This window comes from Lonchura striata, chromosome 13 (genome assembly GCF_046129695.1).
Source record: "Lonchura striata isolate bLonStr1 chromosome 13, bLonStr1.mat, whole genome shotgun sequence".
Classification (NCBI taxonomy): Eukaryota; Metazoa; Chordata; class Aves; order Passeriformes; family Estrildidae; genus Lonchura; species Lonchura striata.
The window spans coordinates 2,393,214-2,414,071 of NC_134615.1; the positions used below are offsets into that span (position 1 = coordinate 2,393,214).

General features: G+C 47.8%; 2 protein-coding genes across 2 annotated transcripts; one reads left to right on the forward strand and one right to left on the reverse strand.

Annotated features, from left to right (window-relative positions):
• Window positions 1-1,537: 1,537 nt before the first annotated feature.
• LOC110472756 (uncharacterized) lies at window positions 1,538-7,589 on the forward strand. The gene is made up of 2 exons (XM_077786422.1): window positions 1,538-1,822; window positions 4,034-7,589. The coding sequence occupies exons 1-2, from the start codon at window positions 1,538-1,540 to the stop codon at window positions 5,447-5,449; spliced, it is 1,701 nt and encodes a 566-aa protein (XP_077642548.1). The 3' UTR covers window positions 5,450-7,589.
• A 1,631-nt stretch (window positions 7,590-9,220) lies between these two features.
• TK2 (thymidine kinase 2) lies at window positions 9,221-20,800 on the reverse strand. Its single transcript, XM_021534726.3, has 10 exons — window positions 20,704-20,800; window positions 20,033-20,070; window positions 19,210-19,284; window positions 17,798-17,851; window positions 15,786-15,875; window positions 14,360-14,433; window positions 11,729-11,817; window positions 11,358-11,437; window positions 10,048-10,128; window positions 9,221-9,659 (listed from the first exon to the last, which is right to left on the reverse strand). Exons 1-10 carry the CDS (start codon window positions 20,798-20,800, stop codon window positions 9,561-9,563), a joined length of 777 nt encoding a protein of 258 aa, XP_021390401.1. The 3' UTR covers window positions 9,221-9,560.
• Window positions 20,801-20,858: the final 58 nt, after the last annotated feature.

Genomic DNA, 20,858 nt, shown 5'->3' on the forward strand with positions numbered 1-20,858 from the left:
AAATAATTTCTATGTGAAATTATGACTATAGACTTCTGTGAATTAAAATAATAATCATCATATGAGATAACATTTCTCACTTTGTAAAGTCACACAGGCGCACCAACATCATGGTGGCCACAGGTAGTGACTTGAAAATTTGGATACCAAAAATCAAGGTTAGAAATACACCTGGATCACAGGTGTGTTTTCCAGCTGCTCCATTTAACCTAGATGCAGGGCACTTGTCACCCCAACAGCAGATACAAACCTCTTCCAGCTAGAGACATTACCACCAAAGAGCCAGCACAGAAGCTATACCATTTGTGACCATTGAGAGCTGATACCTCTGTTAAAATGTACAAATAGTGCAAACTATTGATGACCAGGGAGCTTTTGGTGGGTTACCAGCAGCTCCTTGCTTTGTGCAAACCAAGTTAAAGTACAGAAGCACCACCCTGCAGTGTGAGAATTGGCGCTGTGCACGGGAGCCACCAACAGCCCAGCCCAGCCCAGCCCAGAGCCCAGCCCTGCCCAGAGCCCAGCCCAGCCCAGAGCCCAGCCCAGAGCCCAGCCCAGCCCAGCCCAGCCCAGCCCAGCCCAGCCCAGCCCAGCCCAGCCCAGAGCCCAGCCCAGCCCAGCCCAGAGCCCAGCCCAGAGCCCAGCCCAGCTCAGCCCAGCCCAGCCCAGCCCAGAGCCCCGCCCAGCCCAGCCCAGCCCAGCCCAGCTCAGCCCAGCCCAGCCCAGAGCCCAGCCCAGAGCCCAGCCCAGCCCAGCCCAGCCCAGCCCAGCCCAGAGCCCAGCCCAGAGCCCAGCCCAGCCCAGAGCCCAGCCCAGCCCAGCCCAGAGCCCAGCCCAGCCCAGAGCCCAGCCCAGCCCAGCCCAGAGCCCAGCCCAGAGCCCAGCCCAGCCCAGAGCCCAGCCCAGCCCAGCCCAGCCCAGCCCAGCCCAGCCCAGAGCCCAGCCCAGCCCAGCCCAGCCCAGCCCAGCCTAGCCCAGCCCAGCCCAGAGCCCAGCCCAGCCCAGCCCAGCCCAGCCCAGCCCAGAGCCCAGCCCAGCCCAGAGCCCAGCCCAGCCCAGCCCAGCCCAGCCCAGCCTAGCCCAGCCCAGCCCAGAGCCCAGCCCAGCCCAGCCCAGCCCAGCCCAGCCCAGAGCCCAGCCCAGCCCAGCCCAGCCCAGAGCCCAGCCCAGCCCAGAGCCCAGCCCAGCCCAGCCCAGCCCAGCCCAGAGCCCAGCCCAGCCCAGCCCAGAGCCCAGCCCAGCCCAGCCCAGCCCAGAGCCCAGCCCAGCCCAGCCCAGAGCCCAGCCCAGCCCAGAGCCCAGCCCAGCCCAGCCCAGCCCAGAGCCCAGCCCAGCCCAGCCCAGCCCAGAGCCCAGCCCAGCCCAGCCCAGAGCCCAGCCCAGCCCCGCCCCGCCCCGCCCCGCCCCGCCCCTCCGCCTTTCACTTTCGGTTGCGGGGTTCCGCCCCCCGGCCTGACTGACAGGCGGAAGCACCAATGGCAGGCGGGCGCGCGGGCGGCGCGGGCCAATGGCGGCGCGGGGCGGCGGGCCGGGCGCCATGGCGGAGCGCGCGCTGCGGCGGGAGTACGTGTCGCGGCTGGCGGCGCGCGCGGCGCAGGGGCAGCTGGCGGCCTGCGCCGACCCCGCGCTCAAGGCGCGCGCGCGGCGGCTGCTGGGCCCGGGGCGCCGCGGGGCCCTGGACGTGCGCGCCGCGGCCGAGCGCTGCCGGCGGGCGCGGGGCGGCCGCGCCCTGCGCGACCTGCTCAAGGCGCTGGAGCTGCTGGAGCTGCTCTGCGTCCACCTCCTGCTGTGCCCCTGGCGCCGGGAGATCCGCTCCCTCAAGGTACGGCACTGCCGCCCCCGGCTACAGCGCCGCCTCCGCGGGCGGGGCTCGGAGCGGCGCCGGGAGGTGGGAGCGGGGCCGGGGCTCGGCTCGGGGCCGGGGCACGGAGCGGGGCCGGGGCTCGGAGCGGCGCCGGGAGGTGGGAGCGGGGCCGGGGCTCGGAGCGGGGCCGGGGCTCGGCGCGGGGCCGGGGCTCGGAGCGGGGCCGGGGCTCGGAGCGGGGCCGGGGCACGGAGCGGGGCCGGGGCTCGGAGCGGGGCCGGGGCTCGGCGCGGGGCCGGGGCTCGGAGCGGGGCCGGGGCTCGGAGCGGGGCCGGGGCACGGAGCGGGGCCGGGGCTCGGAGCGGGGCCGGGCTGCTCTGAGGTGTTCTTTGGCCTTCACAGGCCCTGTCCTTGCTGAGGCCCTCAGTGCTGAGCAGCTCCGGGGGCTGTGATCAGACAGCAGGGAAGGCAACAGCTACTCCAAAGGCTTTGCCTTTCATCACTGAAAGCTGCGGCCAGAACCTGTCTGTGAGCACAGATGTTTTCAGCCGTGGCTATCTGCTGTGGCCAGGTGAGCCAGAGCCTCTCTGGCCTCTGATCCCAGCTCAGAGCCTGCAGGTGCTGGAGCGGGCAGGGACAGCCCCTCGCAAAGAGGAAATACTGCTGGGTTTGCACGGCTACCCACTTTCCCAGCACACTGAGCACACCTCATTGCCCAGAGACACAGCCACCTTCACACATCCCAAATTTAAACAGACTCCCCAGATACCCAAATGCAGACTTATTGCCCTTGCTTTGACAACAAGTGCTGGTGATTCTTTGATTCTTCCTGCACTTAGGTCTCACCTGTGGATTTTCAAACAGCTGTAAATTCCTGTTCTTCTCACTCATCTCCCTAAAACAGAGCAAAGCATAAGATAGGTCTACACTTAATGCTTTCAGCTTTTCCTAACACAAGAATCCTAGGCTGCATTAAAATTAAACTTTGAAGACCACTGTGGGCAACCCAAAGTGTAAGACAGCCTGCTGCAGGCCTGACATAATTCTACTGCAAGGCACAGGTTGGAGAACAACCAGTACCTTGTGCTCGTACAGATTTGATTAAAAGCTACTAAAATACATGGAATAGTATTTCCTATGTCCTGCCTCTCACCTACTCTGATATTCCTGCAGTGCCTGCAGCTGCTCCACCTCCAGAAGGAACAGAAGGTGAGGAGTGCAGGACACTGTTAACAGATTTCTTTGAGAACTATACTGTGGCCATTCTGGAGGTTAATTTTGTTCTCCTGAGCTTTTTGCTTGTGACACCGATGCTCAGGGGTCAGCCTTGATCTGGCCCAAGCTGGGCAGCCTGAAAACAAGGTACCCCACTCCTGGAAATCCTGACTTTGGGTTCCCATCTCTGTTCTGTTCTGACTTGCCAGGAGTTGGTCATGCCCAGCTCAGAATAGTCTCTCCTATCACAGAGTTTCAGACAAAACCAAAAACCACTTCCATGTTACAAACTAGGCGTCATGCCTGGGGTTGCTTTAAAACCAAGCAAACATTGAACAGTTTTTAAGTTCTGCACAGCAGCAGTATTTTATTGGTGTTCTGGAGACAGCTTCTGCAAAGACAGGTGTTTGGACAATATTTCTGTTAGAATAGTTTCTCCTCAGAAAGCTGCTTTTAGAAAATGGCAGTTTAATTCCAGGGTAATAAAGTTCACAGCAGGAGCTTGAACCATGGAGAAAGAAAGACAAGACAGACTTGTCCCCATTTCAGAAATGGGATTCACAGTGAGTGCATCATGCCTTTTTCTTCAGGAAAATACCTCATTGATTCATTCTATAAATCTGTGTTTGCTTCAAAAGCTTAGGTTCAGTAGAACACAAAAGGTTTATTTCTGAGTTTCTCTAGTTTGACTAAAATTACTTCCTTACTCTCTTCCTTTTTTTGAATACTGGTACTCTCAGCCAAGACCCCAGCAGGTTTAAACTGGCACAACTTCACTGGAACTGATGTGCTGTAGCAAAGCCACAATGCTCGAGAGGCTGCCAAAACAGTGCTGTTAGAAGAGCCTCACTCACTGCAGTTCAAAACTCAGGCTTGTAGAACACAGCTGTTTTAAAGCTGTAAGCAAGTTTTGAAGTATTTTTGATCTTTAGGAAATCAGCTGTTTCACGTTTCCCTGAACCCTTTCCCCCAGTGTTCACCAGCTTTTCCATGTTGTGTTGTGTTCTGTTCCAGACCTTCACTGGGAATTTTGTCTACTACATCCAGCCAGTGCTGGCGGAGGACATTGTGAAAGAACTCCTGGAGAAAATAGGTTATGTTGCAACTACAGCAACAGAGTTTTCACTTGTCAAAAAGAGAAACAATGAGGAGACAAAGCAGACTGCATTTGAGATATTCCTGGCAAGAATCGAGTGTGAAGCCATCCTCGAGATGACAAATGAAGAAACACATGGCAGTTTGGAGACGAGCCTGCAGCAGGGCACACAGACACATCAGCATCGAGGAGAGGAGGGTGAGGAATATCAGACACCCCAGAGAGGAGACACTGGAAGTCTGGGAAATGAAGGGAGCAGTGAGACACCTTTGTGCCTTGTCCCCCAGCAGGAGTGTTCAGCTACCTGTGCTGCATCCCCCAGCAGCCTCCAAGAGCACCTCCCGGGCAAGGGCTCAGACAGTGAGGACTTCCTGATCAAATACAGCGACATTGTCATAGCACAAACACCAATCTTCAGCGAGAGTCCCTCTCCAAAGGCTTTGGAGAAGGAGCCAAGAGCCAGGCCGAGTGAGGAGTGGGCCTTGACAGGGGCTGCAGAGCTGGCTGCACGAGCCCTGGGGCCTGCACCTCTGTCCCCAGGAGCCAGCGGCCCCCCAGCCTTTGCCATGTTTGCTGACAGTTCCTGTGACAGCAAAACCACCTTGCAGTTTGAAGCTCCAGGAGTCCCAGAAGGATCAATTGAAGCAGAAATTAATGATGCCATAAATTGCATAGACCCAGCCCCTGGTGATGAACCCACTGAGCTGAAGTCTCTACCCTACAAGGACTTTTCCTCTGCCCAAAACTGCTGCATCCCCAAGGAAGAGGACAATTGTGAGATGTCTTTAACCTTCACAGAACTACAAATCAAGGATGCTCAGGAAGAACTTATATATCCAGTAGAAGAAAGTGGCCAGCCTGAGGCAGTAGCCTATGCAGGAAGAAGTGACAGGCACATTAAAGAATTTAATCACTCCCAAATAAAACACACATACCTGACTGATGCTGAGGTGCACAAGAGAGCAACGTCACACCCTGAGCCACCTTCAGGTCTGTGCTGCACTGCTGGGCACACAGAGGATTCCACAGCTGGTTCTGACAGCAAGAGACTGTTTGTGGATCCTCCTAAGGGACACTCAGCTTCTGAGTGCTTCAGGCATGTCAGAGAGCCCCCCAACCTCACTTACATCCCCCCCAAAAGCATTGATGTGCCGCCCTCACACGGGGGCAGGAGCAGCAGCCAGGGCAGGAGGAGCCTGGGGCAGCCTGCAGGTGACTCTGCTGGAGGCAGGGAAGGGAAGCTGGAGCACTGCAATTCCCAAGAGACTGACAGCCAGGAGCCTTATGTCATCATTGACAGAACCGACCAGGCAGGGCTGTGCCACCACATCTGAGTCTGGAGTGCTTTATCTGTCATGACCTGGGGGGGATTGTCCTCTCACCTGTGGCCTTGATCCTGTTGTCAGGGAGATGATTAGCTCTGTCACAACAGTTCTAAAACCCAAAGCACATCACTGCTTTGGGACAGTAAATAGCAGGAGTTACACAAATTCCTAATGGTTCCTCTCACAAGGAAACCTGAATGGTCACCATTTTAAAGGGTAGGCAAACTTCTATAAATTTAAATCCATTTAATTCATCAGTCAGATTCCTTCTGGCTGTTCTTAATGCCAGACATTCTTTCTTCAGCTGGGCATCCTACTTCTCTTTTTTACCTTCACAGACCTATTCCTGCAATATTCTTCCAGTACAAGGTGAATTCTTCTAAACTGGAAGAAATGCCATACTGGACTGTACTTTTGTTAACTCTCTGCATTGCTTTCAAGCTGTGTCTGAGCTAATCTTCCTCCTGACTTCAGCTGAAAACAGTTTAGAAAGTTTGATAACATTCCTTTAGCTTTAAAGAGGGAAACAGCTCTGTGAACACTTGGTTTTGTAAAGGCATTAACCTATGTTATAGGCTTTATATCTAATCAATATATAACCATTTGTTACCAAAGTATTTTGTGGCCACCACCACAATTTCCATGAGAAGCCTTGAGCATTGTAACTGTTCACTGCCACCAGCAGAGAGGTCCAGCTACAGCTGCCATTTCCCTTGCCCTACTTTAATGCTGCTTCAAGTAGCTTTTTCAGTAGCACTGAAATGTGTGCTGGTCTGGGCTGGGGTAGAGTTAATTTTCTTCACAGTGGCTATATGGAGCTCAGTTCTAAATGCTAAAAAATGCCTTTCATGTACAGTTAAAAAATATTAGCTGAAATGAATTTTGTATTAATTGTTTATAATTGACTTTCATCCCAGAAAAAAGTCAGAGGAGCACACGTGGATTAGACTAGAAGAACCTCAGGAACTAAAATATAAAGATTTGCTTTGAAGAACTAATGGTTGAAATTTTGTCATCCCCTGATTCCAGCAGTGTAAGAGAAACAGAATTTTCCCAAGGTAACAGCAAGGGACAAGACTGCCTTCAGCTCTGGGTGGGCTTGTGAGAAATGGGTGTTAGGAACAAAAAGCCTTCACAGGGCTGTGTCCTGACCAGTAACAGTGGCATCCTTTGGGCTGTAAGATTCTCTGACATTTTCTGTGCTGTGCAAAATGTATGTCCATAGTGAAATTAGAATTAAGAACAAACTACAGATGATTGAGCTTCAAACATACAGAACCATTTCCAAATAAATTGTTCTTTTGGACTCTTAGAGAAGAAAAAGTTTTGAAAGTCTCAAGAATATCTGGTATCTCCCTACAAAGAAGCTGCAGTAAGCAAGATAATTACTTAGCACACAAAATCTTACTTTTAAGCTGGAATGCTAAAGATTTACAAGAGAGCAGAAGAATGGCATTCCTGCAATCACAAGCTTTAGTACTAGCTTAGTACTTCACTAGGAAATGCTCTCTCTGTGCACTTTCTGTTCTTAAGTTGCAGTGCTTTAGGAAACAAACAGCTGATCAGAATAACTGGAATATCAGAATAAGCTGCAGTTCCTGACTGGGAGTTCTTTCAGTGCAATGGGTTTTAGGCAAACCACAACCCTCCAAAAGCAGCACCATCAGATATTGTTGAAAAGCCACATAACTGTTTCTGTTCTGCACTAAGTGCCTGACAAATGTCTGTATAAAGTGATCAAAGTGCTAATGAGCTTTGCTTGTTCCAGCTAAATCAACCAAAACCAGTAGGGGAAAAATAAATTCTGTACTTCTGGGATCATTCCCCTAAAATTACCCAGAAAATCCATGTGAGAGCAGTCTGAGTGCTGCAGTGAAAGGATTCTCCTGAAGGCAACACCCAGAGGGTAAAGCACAAGTGAAGGGCAAGTCTGCACTTATTTTGACAAGTCCAGGAATGAAACCCCACTGGTTTTCTCTACTCTCCAAGTACTTCCAGGTCATAATAAATTGATTGTGACATAAACCCAAAAAAACACCTGTGTTTTTCTTTATAAAAAGAGGTAAAATCAAAGAATGCAAACTGGTTAAGAAATCAATTAAATCTAGGGTGTTTTTAGAAACATTTGAAAATAATAACAAATACAGTCCTGTGCACCCTGTATCTTCACTATTTCTGCTCAGCCAGAATAGGGCTGGGGTTTTTTGAACAACTAAATAACAACTAAAATAAGCTCTCTATAAAAAGCTAGCTGAAAAAAAACCTCATGGCATTTCTGCAGTCACTTTAAAAACTGTTTTTTAGATTTTCTTGCACCGAATTCAGTGGGATTACCGTCACAGTTCTTTCAGAACTAAGCTACATTGTGATGTCCCATAGAGCAGAAAGAACTTCCCGAATTCAATGAAGTTGCATTAATGTGGGCAGGATTAGAGCAAAACACCATTTCAAACTGGTTACATCTGCTTAACAAAGCTACTTCAACTTGATGCACTTCATTTCCTGCCTCCAATAATAAAATAATGACCATCCCCCTCTGGCATGAAACGTGTAAAGCCTGGGCAGGAAAGAGTCAATGCCTCAGGAACCTGGTGGCCACTCAGGATGTGCCTGGAAAAGGGAGCAAAGGAGCAGAGGGTAGGGCAGCACCTTCCTGGAGCCAGATTCCTGCTCAGGTCCACGGTGCCCACACAGCACAGGAGCAGGAGTGGGCAAGAGCCCGAGGGGCACTGAGAGCACCCAGCCTCAGAATGCCCCTGACTCCTGCCAGAGAGGCTCCACCCGAGGGCCCTGCATGGCCCTCAGTGTTTGAGCTGGCAGGAGGAATCGTTTCCCTGGGGAGGGACACAGCTGTTCCCATGCTAAATGGAATATCTGCAAGCCTCTGAACCTTTTGTTTGGTGGGTACCACCCCAAGGGATCAAGACTGAACATTGATCTGACGTGGACAGATCAAAATTCCAACAATCCAGCCTCATTGCTGTGAGATTTCTCCACTACCTACCCTTACCCTCGCCTTCCATACTTTGTGGTATTTTGTATCTGAGTAGAAAAGAACCCAAAGAACTGCACCCCTCCTTTCTACTGCAATTCAACTGTTTGAAAGTCACAGAATTACCCTGGAGGCCTTTGGGTGCAGCTGTAGGGCAGCGCTGTGACCCAGCCCGAGCGCTGCGTGCCACGGCCACACTGCCCTGCAGCTGCAGGGTGGCGGTGGCTGCAGCGCAGGGCCCGGCCCCCGCCCACGACCCCCGGCAGTGCCTGGCACACCCACCCAGCTGGCCAGGGCCTCAGCACAGCCTTCTCACTCCTACCCCAATGAGCTGAGGTTAAACAGGGATGTTCCCAGCATGGATCCCAGGGGATCCCATTCCCACCGCCCTGGGCCCAGCCATCAGGCAGTCCCATCCCAGCCAAGCTGGGACTGCAGCTTCTCCAGGAGATGCCACGGGAGAGGGCCTCAAAGGCTGTGCTGAATTCCAGGGAGACACATCCACAGCCTTTCCCTCACCCACCAGGAGGGGCACATGGCTGGGGAAGATGATGTGGGCCAGGCAGGACCTGCCCCTCCTAAACCCAGACTGGTGGGGCTGATCCCATGGTGATCCCATCCGTGCCCTGTGCTCACACCGAGGATGCTCTGCTGGGCCCCAGGGCCAGGCTGACAGCTCTGTCCTAAGCAAACCTCCCTCGTACACACACTGGCCCTTTGGTGGTGTTTCACCCCAATTCACCCCAAGGGCGTCATTAAGAGAAACCTGAGGTACCCTCCCTCAGAGGGACGTTGTAATAAACTGTTTATTTCAAATTACAAAAACAGGGTTGTCTTTGGGGAAAAAAAAATAATAAAGTCACTTCTAGGAAGCAGCAGTGAAGTGGGAAATGAGGGAAACAGCCATATTTTAGTTGAATAGAACTGACACAGTAAAGCTGAAGGAAAACCTAAAAACACAAAGGGAATTGGTTCCCATTCTGTTCCTGATTGGTATCTGATCATTTCAGAGCTGTAAGTCCAGTGTTCTACAAAGCATAGTGCAAAAACAATACCCATTATGTTTAAATATTTAAAATACTAACTCAGACTTCAGTAGATGATTTCTGATACAACAGTCACAGGCTTCTATAAACAGCGTTGTCTGTTAGCTGGGTTCAGTATTTGGTCCCGGTTTTCTTCATACTTCTCTACCATTTTCTGCATGTCATGGTCAGCTCCAATAACCTTGGAGAGAAGATGAACACTGGCAATAACTGACACTATAAAACTTGATTTCTTTTGAGCAAAACAGGACTACCAGTGCAGCCAAACTGGGACACTCCTAGGGATCTGCCCAAGCTGCTTTCTGCTGGGAATTTGGCATTCCCTGAAAAACTCCACAGCTGATCCTACAAGCAATCCCAGTGAACAGCCCCTCAAATTCCACTGCAGACATGGCAGACCCGACTTTTGTGCTATACACCAACAGCTACCATGTTTGTCAGAGGCTGTCCTTCTCCAAAGGTTATCAGAAAAGCAGATTTATTTACTTTAACCACTAAACAATGCTCCTATTATTTGGAAAGCACAATCCCCCACATGCTTGACTGGTTCTAATAAAAATAATACTCACAAGTACTGGGCAGGAAACTTCAAACAGTGCACGTTTAATGAGCCACTCTTCATAGAGCTCATGAATAGCTTCTAAATATTCCTAGAAAAGAGGCACTAGAATAACACAAATGCCCAGGGATGACACACACATTGCAATATTTATCCATTTGGGCAGTAGTTAAAAGACACATATAAAAGTCTGCAACACATATCTTCCACTAACAAAAAATAAAAAGCATAAGATGGTTTTTGAGAAAAATTAATTCCCAGTACAAAGTTTTAACTCCAGGAAGACCTCAAAGACACAGCTTACAGAAGAACAGGGCTCTCAGCTCCTTTTAAGATCAAGCAACCATGATTCTCTCCCACAGGTAAAATGTGGTTCATGATTTTACAGAGAAAAATACAACAAAGTAAGGACAAAAAGGGCAAGGCTGCAAAGAATAAGTATGGGAGGCACTTTCTGTGTCAGTACATTTCCCTAGAATTCCAGTTCACTTTCTTGTAACTCAATTTCATCTAAAAGCTCTTCTGCCTGTCATGAACTGGCTTTTTTCTTCATGGAGACCACTTCACATTGCTCAATCGTAACTGCTCCCCTCCTCTTCAGCAGAGCTGCAAAATAACACAAGGGCTTCTTCAAATCCATTACAGGACGATTTAATCTCAAAATTTCACATGGCCCAAAATTCAGCTCTTTGCACAGATCTTCAACTGCCAATTGCTTCTCCTGAGCCACTCGCCCAGAGCTGCAGAGGGAACTGCATTCACGTCTGGTCAGGCTTCTTCAGAAGCCTTGTGGCATGAGGGGCCATGCTGTGAATTGGCACAGAAATCCCTGTTCCATCACCACCATTTGTTTTCAGGCAGATTCCCAAGCTCACAGTTTTCAAGGAGCTGCTTCCTTTCAGCCACAGCAGAGACACTTTCCATGTACAAACATCCTGGTGGGAGCAGACAGCAAAGTGCCCATGGAAACCTCAGCACCTGCAAGCCCAGGCACCTGTGCTTCACCTGGGTGCTTCTGCGCCACTGCCTGGTACAAAGGCAATTGACTTTCACATCCTAGGGAAGTTTACCAGTTGATGAATGCTGCACCTAAAGTCAGCTACAGTGCCCTGATTACTACAGCAGAACACCTGGAGAGTCAGTGTGCAACAGGTAATTTTTAAAAAATAAATCAAAATTCAGTATTCAGTGTTTAGTTTGCAGTGGAAACAGCTGCACTACATTCTGGCAATATACTCAAGATACAATTTCAGTATTTAGATTGGAATTGTTCTGTTTTCAAAGCTCCTTGTAAGCACATATATCAGAGGAACTCCTTACCAGAGGAATGACTTTTTCCTCTTCCCTGCACCGTGTCTTTAGCCTCTCATAACAAACTTTAGGAGATGTCTGCAAATAAACTGCAGGAATAAAAATGTTAATAGTTATGTTCAAGGATCAGCTTTAAAAGCAAACCAGAAACTCACTTTACATACTATAGAAGGGAAGGGTCCTGGCTTGGGTACCACCACTGGACCTCCCCTTTGGCACTACCCAACCAATGAACCACCCACAAACCCAAGCTGTCTGATGGTGGGCACTTTTATAGTGAATAATGTGATTATTTATGAGCCAAGAAACAAATTTTTTTTTTTCTCCCAGAAAGAAAACCCACCCACAAACACAGCCTTCCAGACACATCAAGATGTTACCTATCAAATCAACTGAAACATCAGTGTTGTTCTGGATCCAGTCAAACCACTCACTTAGGACAGCATAATCCACCTCTGGCATTTTTCCACTGAACAAACAAACACAAGAAGCATCACTCACTGAGCAGCATGCACAGAAATCAACTCCAAACTCTCATTTTGCTCACCTGACCAGAATTCTTCCCCATTGACTCCAACATTTGTGAAAAGAAGGCCAACATTATGCCCATGCAAATTGAAGGCCACATAAACCATTTTTTTATGAAATAGAAAGACCAAATATTTTCCTTTTTTTTTTTTTTTTTTTAACCACTCAACGGTATTTATTGCTTAGGTTCTCTATATGAGCATCAGTTCAAATTTGTCCCAGAGCATGTCACCAGAAGGGCTGGATTTATTGCGCAGCACCAACAATTCTTTACAGAAGCCACAGTAAAAGGCAGCAAAAATATAATGTCAATGTGTAAATAAATTTACTCCCACTGTAAAAAATATTTGTGAAAAGAGTAGTGAAATATTCAATATGCTTAACTCTAAACTCAAGAGCACAGAATGTTGGAAACAAATGTTCCAAAGTTATCTTAGCAACAATAAAGTACCAGAGAACTAAAGTAAAAGGGAGTTACTGAGGACATGTTAGGAATCACATAACATGTTTTCATTAGTGTATCAATTTTCACTTATTACCATATTCCTGATTGTCAAATATTATAGTATCCTCTCTTCAAAACTGGTTACAGTAACACACACCCCATATTCTTTCCTAAACACTTCTGCAATAGTAAAAATGTTAAGAAGAAAGATGGAGCTGGGAGGCTCCTGTGCCCTCTAGCTGAATGATTAAGATCAGTTTGGCCATTTTAAATAGGACTGAAAAAAATATTCCACAGATTTCTAAACCAGTCCCCTGGCAACTTGCTTTGATCACTTGTAAAATTGAGCAAAAGTAATAAAGATATTTTCCTAAGTATGGAAAAATGCAAAAATCCCTGTTTGTACCACATGCCCTTTTGATCTGCCATCCAGAAATGGGGTAACACTGGCCACTGCTGCTCTTCTTGATAATCACATCAATTCTGGGTAGCAGGGATCTACATCAGCCAAACTCTGATAGAGCTACTTTTCTCCAGGACAGATGGAGGAAACAGGAAGACTGAAAGGAACTGGAAATAAGAAAAAGCTCTACTCTTTTTTTTTTCTTTTTTTTTTTTCCTTTCCTTACCCTAGAAGACAAATACATCCAAGTCAATTCTGCACTGGCCTGCCCTATGGACAGCACATGATTGCTATCCCTGGTAATCCTGGGGGGACTCTGGCTCAAGATCCATAAAGATACAGGGTATATAAAAAGCACAAAATTTACATTTCCAAAGTTTGCTGGCATTTGGCTGCTACCAAGTCAGGCTTTTACTGCCTAAGTCCAAAATGAGCAGAGCGGGTTTCTATCCAGTGATGGACTCAGAGGGACGTGGACTGCAGTGCTCACCTACAGCACACCCTGCACACTCATGTGCACACACTTAAGACTCACCTAACACAGCCAGACTGACTCATTTTTTAATGTGCCACAAAACAGCTACTTTCATACATTCCTCAATTTATTTATAGTCCTTTTACATGTCCTTTTCTTTTGGCTTGCTGTTGGTACTATCAGTTGCCTTTTAGCTTGCTGTAACAAAACAAAGCAAATGCCTTTTTTTAAACATTTAAAAATTACTGAAGCCACAAAACATCTTAGATGTCCTTAAAATTGTTATTATTAACTCACAGTGTTGGCACAAACAGATTTAGCCTCATGGCAACTAACTCTTTGGGAAAAAAAGCAGTTTGTCTAGAATGACAAAAGAAGCCAGTAACTAAAAAAGAGGATATGCCGAGGATAATCCAGACAGCTTGCACTGTGTGAGGACTGGGATGAATAATAACTTCCAAAGGCTTTCCCGTGGCAAAGAGGTGCTCGTGCAGCATGGATGACACCCTGTGGCACAAACTGGATTTGTCCCTCAAGGCCCCTGAAAAACCCAGCAAAAACCATCTGTCACATTCACTCCTCGACAGAAGGCCAGTATTCCAAACAAACAAAAGCCTGACCCCTGCACTGTTTCAGTTACTCTGGGGAGTTATACCTAGGGCAGTTAGGTGTCACTGTTGTAATTGCTCTTTCTTTACTCACAACCTACCAAGGCTTGCAATCTATTTTGATCCTGCCAATCCTGATTCTGAGCAAGAGCACAGGACTTGAGACCCTGCTTGCAAGAAATGCAATCCTGGATACCAGGCTGGATAACAGTGCCCCAGTCCTCTCCCTCCTACAGTCTTATTCTATGTTTGTGGTTTTTTACCTGTCCAGCATGTGTTTGATTCAAGCAAGATTTGGGTATTCAGCTGGAAAGCAGATAACTTCAACAGATGGTGTCTAAATAATACTGAGTGCTACATACTCAGAAGCACTGCTGAAAAAGGTTTTCCAGAGTCCTACAGGAAGTGGGCAGCACAGCCCATACCAACACAGAACTGCAGATTTCAAAGGCCCCTTAAAGGCAGCACATTACCAAAGAAATTATCATTTGATTAGATATATATTTAAAATAATGAATCCAAGAAAGTAAAGCAGAAAACCATATCCCATACCTTCGATAGAGGTTTTCCACAAAAACATGTTTTGCACTGTGAATCGACCGCTCCATCATCCTTATGGGGGAAATCTGCAACATAAAAACTTCACTCTTGTCATTTTCATGCTTGTTTCTTTTCACACTCATATGGCACATATGAAACACCATTTCCAAATCTCGTGAGAAACAAACTTATTGGGAGGGTTGGAACCACAAAGCAAACAAGGACTCCTCATCTTACTCTGATTTATTATTCAGACACCAGTTCAAAGCCAAGTGCTCAGCATTCAGCTGAGCAGTAGAAGGTAAGTCAGGGTACAAAAAAGCAGCAATCCACTTGGGATCTGCTGGACAATGGGAATTATTGCTCCCAAAGTGCTGCCACATCCCATGCATTGCTGGGTCACAGCACAGGGCTGACATCAGACACATTCAAGAAAGGAAGCAGGACTTTTAAAAGAAGTAACTGCAGCTGACAGAGCCCTGGCATCAGCCAGTCCTGCACACGTTCCACCAGCACTTCACACTGGAGCTGGAGATCCTCTGACACCCCTGGGCCTGGCAGAGCAACTTCTCACCCAAGTTTCTGCACATTAACAAAGCAAAAATGGTCCAGCAAGGCTCAAATGACAAAACAGCTCAGATTGAAACAGGGAAATTATCAGGAATTCTTGAATGAACTTCTTCCCCAACAGAACAGGATTTCTACTGCCTTGGAAAAACACCTCTTCCAAAAACATAATGATTGTGTGTCACTTTCATATCTGGCACTGCCAGAAGTCTGCCCCAACACAAACTCAGAAAACAGGACATAAGAACAATCAGTAAAATATAAGCATGGCATCTAAGACCAGGTCTTGTAATCAGGGAATGGAAGACAGCATAGAATGTAACAAAAGGTATTTGAAGGAGAAAGAATGGAGAAATCTTGATTAAAAGGTAGGATGTGAAATTTAATATTAAAAAAAAATATATGAGAAAAAAAAAAAGTATGTCAACTACCTGAAAAAGGAATAGAAAATGGTAGTGGAAGTATTTTGCATAAACAGAAGAAACAATGGCTGAATTTGTACTAGACAGCACGAAGCAGTACTATGAATTTTAACAGGAGATTACTTGGTGTTTGCCAAAGATTTGAAATAATGAAATTACAGACAAGTCACTGACATAAAATGAGTCAGAGATTTATACAAGCCTAGCCTTGGAGGGTGTGCCCAAATAGCAGGGTCAGTTTGGGGAAGCTGTGAGCAGGCAGGAGGCAGAGGTTTTTACCCCCAGAGCACACACTAAGCATATCAATGTCTGAACCACAGAACCTCCTACTCACCGCAGGAACAAAGAATGAATGCACACAGCATCCTAACTCTTGAACACAAGGTTAAAAGGATTTAGCACTCATAACCACACCTAATTGCTCTTAAAATTAAAAGAAGTTTCCTTACCATGGGCCTAGTGTGCTGCTCCAGCATGGTCAGCTGGACATAGGTCTGCAGAGTTATCCCCCACCTCGATGCATCCTGGTACATTAAGCCCTGGGGTCAGAGATGGAAGCAGGACAGATGGACATTTGTTAGGACAAACAGCACAACAGGAAGTTGGGTATTTAGGAAGCCCTACAACAGCATGGCTCTAAGAAATGCACTAAAACATCAGGTTTGACCAAAATGAAGTGATCATTTGCTCTCCACAATGGAGATGCAGAATTACAGCCCTGTCCCTACAGACACTGAGTGGGAGGCTGGCTGAAGTCAGCAGGAATTAGTTACTCTGCACATGGAACAGTCATAACAAAGTAATTAAAAGAAACCCATCTACTCCTCTATTTCTGTGCTCTGACAGACCCTCAGTACACCCAGTGCATCCAGAAATCGTACTGGGTTCTAAGTATGTTCTGGGCCTCAGAAAAGGTGTCCTTTAACACAGGCAGTTATTTTTCCCAAAGCATCCTCACAGCAGCTCTCAGATAGCTGTTCCACCTTCTGATTGCTGCAATTCCACACATATAGAACTTACAAACAACAATCTATCCTGCACAGCAGAAAAAGGATCTCACTCAAAATAAAACATCATTCAGTGTCTGTTGACTGAGGTGACAAGTTTTAAGCCAGCAGCAAAGCTTCAGCCCACAGGTCTGACCTTCTGCTCTGCTCCCTGCCAAGATCAGACTTTCCCAGGGCTCCAAGGCTGCTGTGGTGTCCTGCAACACGTGCCCCACCCCTTTAGTAACAATCAGAAAGGCATGAGCAACTCCTAGGAGGGACAATTTACTGAGGGCCTGTGCTAACACTGATGGTATTTAACTGATGTCAGGGCAAGTGTGGCTTGGGGTGTGTCCACACTGCAGATTGCAGAGCCTTGGCACTGACCCCTGCTCAGCCACAGTCGGTTTCTGCAGAGTGGCTGAGCCCCGAGCACAGGGCTGACAGCAGGGACCACTTCCAGCACCCCAGCAAGGCCAGTGTGCAGCTGCAGCTGGGACCCAGGGCATCCTGGGGGGAACACTTCCAAGAAGCCTTGGCCACCCAAAAGACAATGGAAGCCCTCAACTCCTCACTGAGATTAATTTTCCTTACCTGCAGCAGCCACAGGATCACAGATTCATGCAGTCTTAAAGAGTTGGAATGGACCTTAAAGCTTATCCAGTGCCACCCCTGCCATGGCAGGGACACCCCCCACTGTCCCAGGCTGCTCCAGCCCCAGTGTCCAGCCTGGCCTTGGGCACTGCCAGGGATCCAGGGGCAGCCACAGCTGCTCTGGGCACCTGTGCCAGGGCCTGCCCACCCTGCCAGGGAACAATTCCTAATTCCCAATATCCCATCCAGCCCTGCCCTCTGGCACTGGGAGCCATTCCCTGTGTCCTGGCACTGCAGTTCCTGAGGAATTGTCCCTCTCTGGGTTCCCTGCAGCCCCTGGAAGGAGCTGTGAGCTCTCCACCAACTTCTCCTGTCCAGGCTGAGCAGCCCCAGCCCTCCCAGCCTGGCACCACCCGGGAAGTGCTGCAGTCCCCTCAGCACCTCTGAGGCCTCACCTGGATTTGCTCCAACCGTTCCATGTCCTTCTTATACTGGGGTCACCAGAACTCCAGTCCAACAACATTAACTGACCAGATCCAGCCCTCACCTCACCTTGAGTGACATCCTTCCCTTCTCTGAAACAGGCACAAGCACATTTAGAAACAACTGCCACACTCAGGGCTTACTTTCCTGGGAATTGCTTTAACTCACCCCACCAGACACCCAATCCTTGCCAAAACCACATTTTATATGCAGTGTTTCTATTACATGCATGTCTTAATCACAGCAGAAACTCTTTTGCTTCGTGGAGCTTTAGTTTTTGCTGTGTGAGATTTGGATCACACCTTTTGTAGTAATTTTGCTGACTGATAAAAAGCCATAACACGTGTCTTGCTAAAAGAACAGTCACTGTAACTGCAGGAATAATTTCTGCCACTTACCAGGATATTATGACCCCGAACATTTCTCCACTTGGTCAACGGTTCCTTCAAAACCTGGTTAAAAATAATTACTCCACGTTAATTAAACACATCTTAGATTCAAGATACTTAATGTGACCATACAAGTGTACAACTATTTTTAAGGAATACTGTGCAGTAAATCAGAGTATTCAGGACTTGTATTGGAAAGCTCATCACACTCAAAAAACCAGCACTGAATTCTGTAATACAAAAGGTAATAATGAACACTACTAAAAATAGAGACAAGTCAATATCCAAAGTTTTCTTAGCATTTTTAAACACTGGTAAGACTACTCATAAGTCCGGGGAGAATTTTTTTTGAGTCAAAATCAGCTGTGTAAGGGAAAGAACAGCTTAGCATATACTTAGCATTTCAATGACAAGCCCATCCCCTCACAAATTAAGTTCTCTGAAAGTAACACTTGCCAGCAAAGCAAGAGGATCAGACTGCTACCACATCAGTTTTCATTTTATTTTTATGTTCTAACAAACAAAATGTATTCAAATCCTTTACAAAATGAATCAGAAAAGCTTCTACCCTGAACAGGTAAAATCACAAGAGACCTGCCTGGTTCAAATAGGGTCTAAATCTGCAATAATACTATAGAGTCAGGCCTAAGAGAATCTCATCAGCCTGGGAACTTAAGTAGCTACTTAACAATGCTGCACTGTATGCAAATTAAATTCTGTTATCCTCTGGATTAACAGTTAATTACTTCATAAGGATAATTCCTGTTAAATTACCAAATAACATCCAGCAACCCAGCATTCCTATGAGGACTCCTAAAACTTACTGCCAAATGTGTTGCCAGGTCTGTTGGGGAAAGCATTAATACCTGTTGTACAAGAACAATTGCTCACTGAGGTTTGACCTTGATTTTGTTTAAAATGCAACAAGCCTGCCCTTCCCCTAACCTGATTCTAAACAACACAAAATCAAATACCAGACGAGTCTCAGAAATCTCCTGAAACAGTTCTAACAGATTTTCCTTTTTTAAAAAAAGCCATCTGTTCACTGGGATCTCTGTTACATGGCATAGGTATTTTTACATAATATTTACTTTGCTTTTACCAAACCCATCTAAGATTTCAGTGACATAAAATGGCAAACAGGCAAGTCCAAACATGCCCATGCTCTGTGCGTTGCTGTTATTTTATAAAGGCACAAACACTGATTCACAGGTTTTATTGGTATTTTGGCATCCAGTACATACCACATGTGATCTACATTTCTCTGCTGCAATTGGACTTCAAAAAGTTGGGGTGGTGCCCCAGCAAGCCCCTGGCTCAGCCCCTGCTGCTCCCTCCTCACGCACCCAAGGACATGTTGGAGCTAAGACAAGCAGCTGCTCAGTGAAGGAAATAGGGACAAAGAAATGTGCATCCAGTACCTCAATGCTGGTAGTTTGTGCAAAATAATCCAGGCATGTTGTTTTTCCACTGGCAATGTTGCCCTCAATACAGATCTGGTGAAAAACAAGAGTCACTTTGAGACCCACACTGTGGCAGAGCAGTGACAGTGTGTTAGAAATGCCCCCTGTCCATTCCAGCTTGCCAGCTCTCCGTGCTGGGAAGAGATTATTTCATGGGGATCTGTTTGGACGTTGTGACTCTCCCAGACCACTGCTTTTTCCCCTCCCTGCTACTCCCACAGCCAGCCCCTCTTCTGCTTCCAGCCTCCTTCCCCTTCCCAGGACCCCAGGGGCTCCAGAGGGTCACCTGCTGCTCCTCACTCTCCACAACGCACTTCAGGGACCTGACTCCCAACTTCAAAAAAGTGCCAGCTGAAGTAGTAACTTCAGCATCCATTATATAGATAACTTCAAGGGGGATCACATTTTTATTTTCAGAAATCTAAACAACTAAAATAAACTAAGAGAATTTTTTTTCAACAGTCTTAAAATAAGTTATAGTCCATAGGGGGTTATATAAAGCAATGGCAAGGCTACACATGCAACACTGACCCCAAACTGCCACCTGTCCCGACACAAGGCCTCACAATTTTTGCACAGATGCCCCACAATTTAAAAAAAAATTTCAGAACTAACCAGCATAGCCTTGCACGAAGTATCACCCAGTGACAAACCCATCACGACACAGGGACACATCTATGGCCTATGGTTGCCAATACACACACACTCAATTTAAAATGGAATTACAATGAAAGAGGCTGCACTTTTTACTTTGCTTTCTGAACAAAATGCAAATACTTACAATTCTCTTTCCAGCATCTTTTTTTATCAGATGTTTATCTAGAATTGAAATAAACAACAGTTAAAATCAAAGCGGTCTCATAACCTAGTTACACTGAGTCTCTTACTGTGAGACCCTCTAGGCCAGTTTTAGGTTCCCCATGGCTTAATATGACTATTTTCTAAATTATCAGCCATCAAGGTTTTAGGTAATTATTGGGTCACGTAACAAACACATTGTGGCACCGACTGACAGAGATTTAGTTACAGTTCTCCACTATCCCCGACACTGTCAATAGTCCGAGGGTGAGTGCTCACACTATCACCAGATTTTTGCTACATCTGCTGCTCCTCAGTGGGTCTGCACAGGGGAAAAATGAATTTTGGAAAGACCAGCTGGAGTAGCACCCACTGGCCTCACACGCCCAGCGAGGTAAGGGTGAGGATTACAGAGCAGCTCCAAAACAAGCACCTTACACTTCAAAACAGCACAAAAAAACCTATCCAAGCCAAGCTGAGCTTACAAGACCCTTCACCCAGCCAAGCAGGAAGGAAGGCAGGGACGGGCTCGGCAGTCACCCCGGTCAGAGCTCCAGCCCGACCCCGCTGCTGCTGCCCCGGAGCCGCTCCGGCGCATCCCGAGGGCCGCAGGAAGCCGAAGCCGGGCCGGGCCCGGCCCCGCCCCGCACTTACGGTCGGCGGCGGCGCGGGGCGCGCCCGCCGAGGGGCCCGGGACGGCCCTGCCCGCGCCCCGCCGGCCCCACGCCCAGGCCGCGCCGCGCCGCCACATCGCCCATCCCGCGGCCGCCCGCCCGGCCCGGCCCGGCCCGGCCCGGCCCGGCCCTTCC

What these genes read in the sequence shown, in the direction of transcription:
- TK2 (XM_021534726.3), bottom strand. Translation starts at nt 20,800, where the DNA reads ATGTGGCGGCGCGGCGCGGCCTGGGCGTGGGGCCGGCGGGGCGCGGGC. An exon ending in TTCGGGGTCATAATATCCTG is followed by an intron (nt 15,876 to 17,797) that starts GTAAGTGGCAGA and finishes CTCTGACCCCAG; the next exon opens with GGCTTAATGTACCAGGATGC. An exon ending in GTGGAAAACCTCTATCGAAG is followed by an intron (nt 11,818 to 14,359) that starts GTATGGGATATG and finishes TTGTTTGTTCAG; the next exon opens with TGGAAAAATGCCAGAGGTGG.
- LOC110472756 (XM_077786422.1), top strand. Translation starts at nt 1,538, where the DNA reads ATGGCGGAGCGCGCGCTGCGGCGGGAGTACGTGTCGCGGCTGGCGGCG. An exon ending in GGGAGATCCGCTCCCTCAAG is followed by an intron (nt 1,823 to 4,033) that starts GTACGGCACTGC and finishes GTTCTGTTCCAG; the next exon opens with ACCTTCACTGGGAATTTTGT.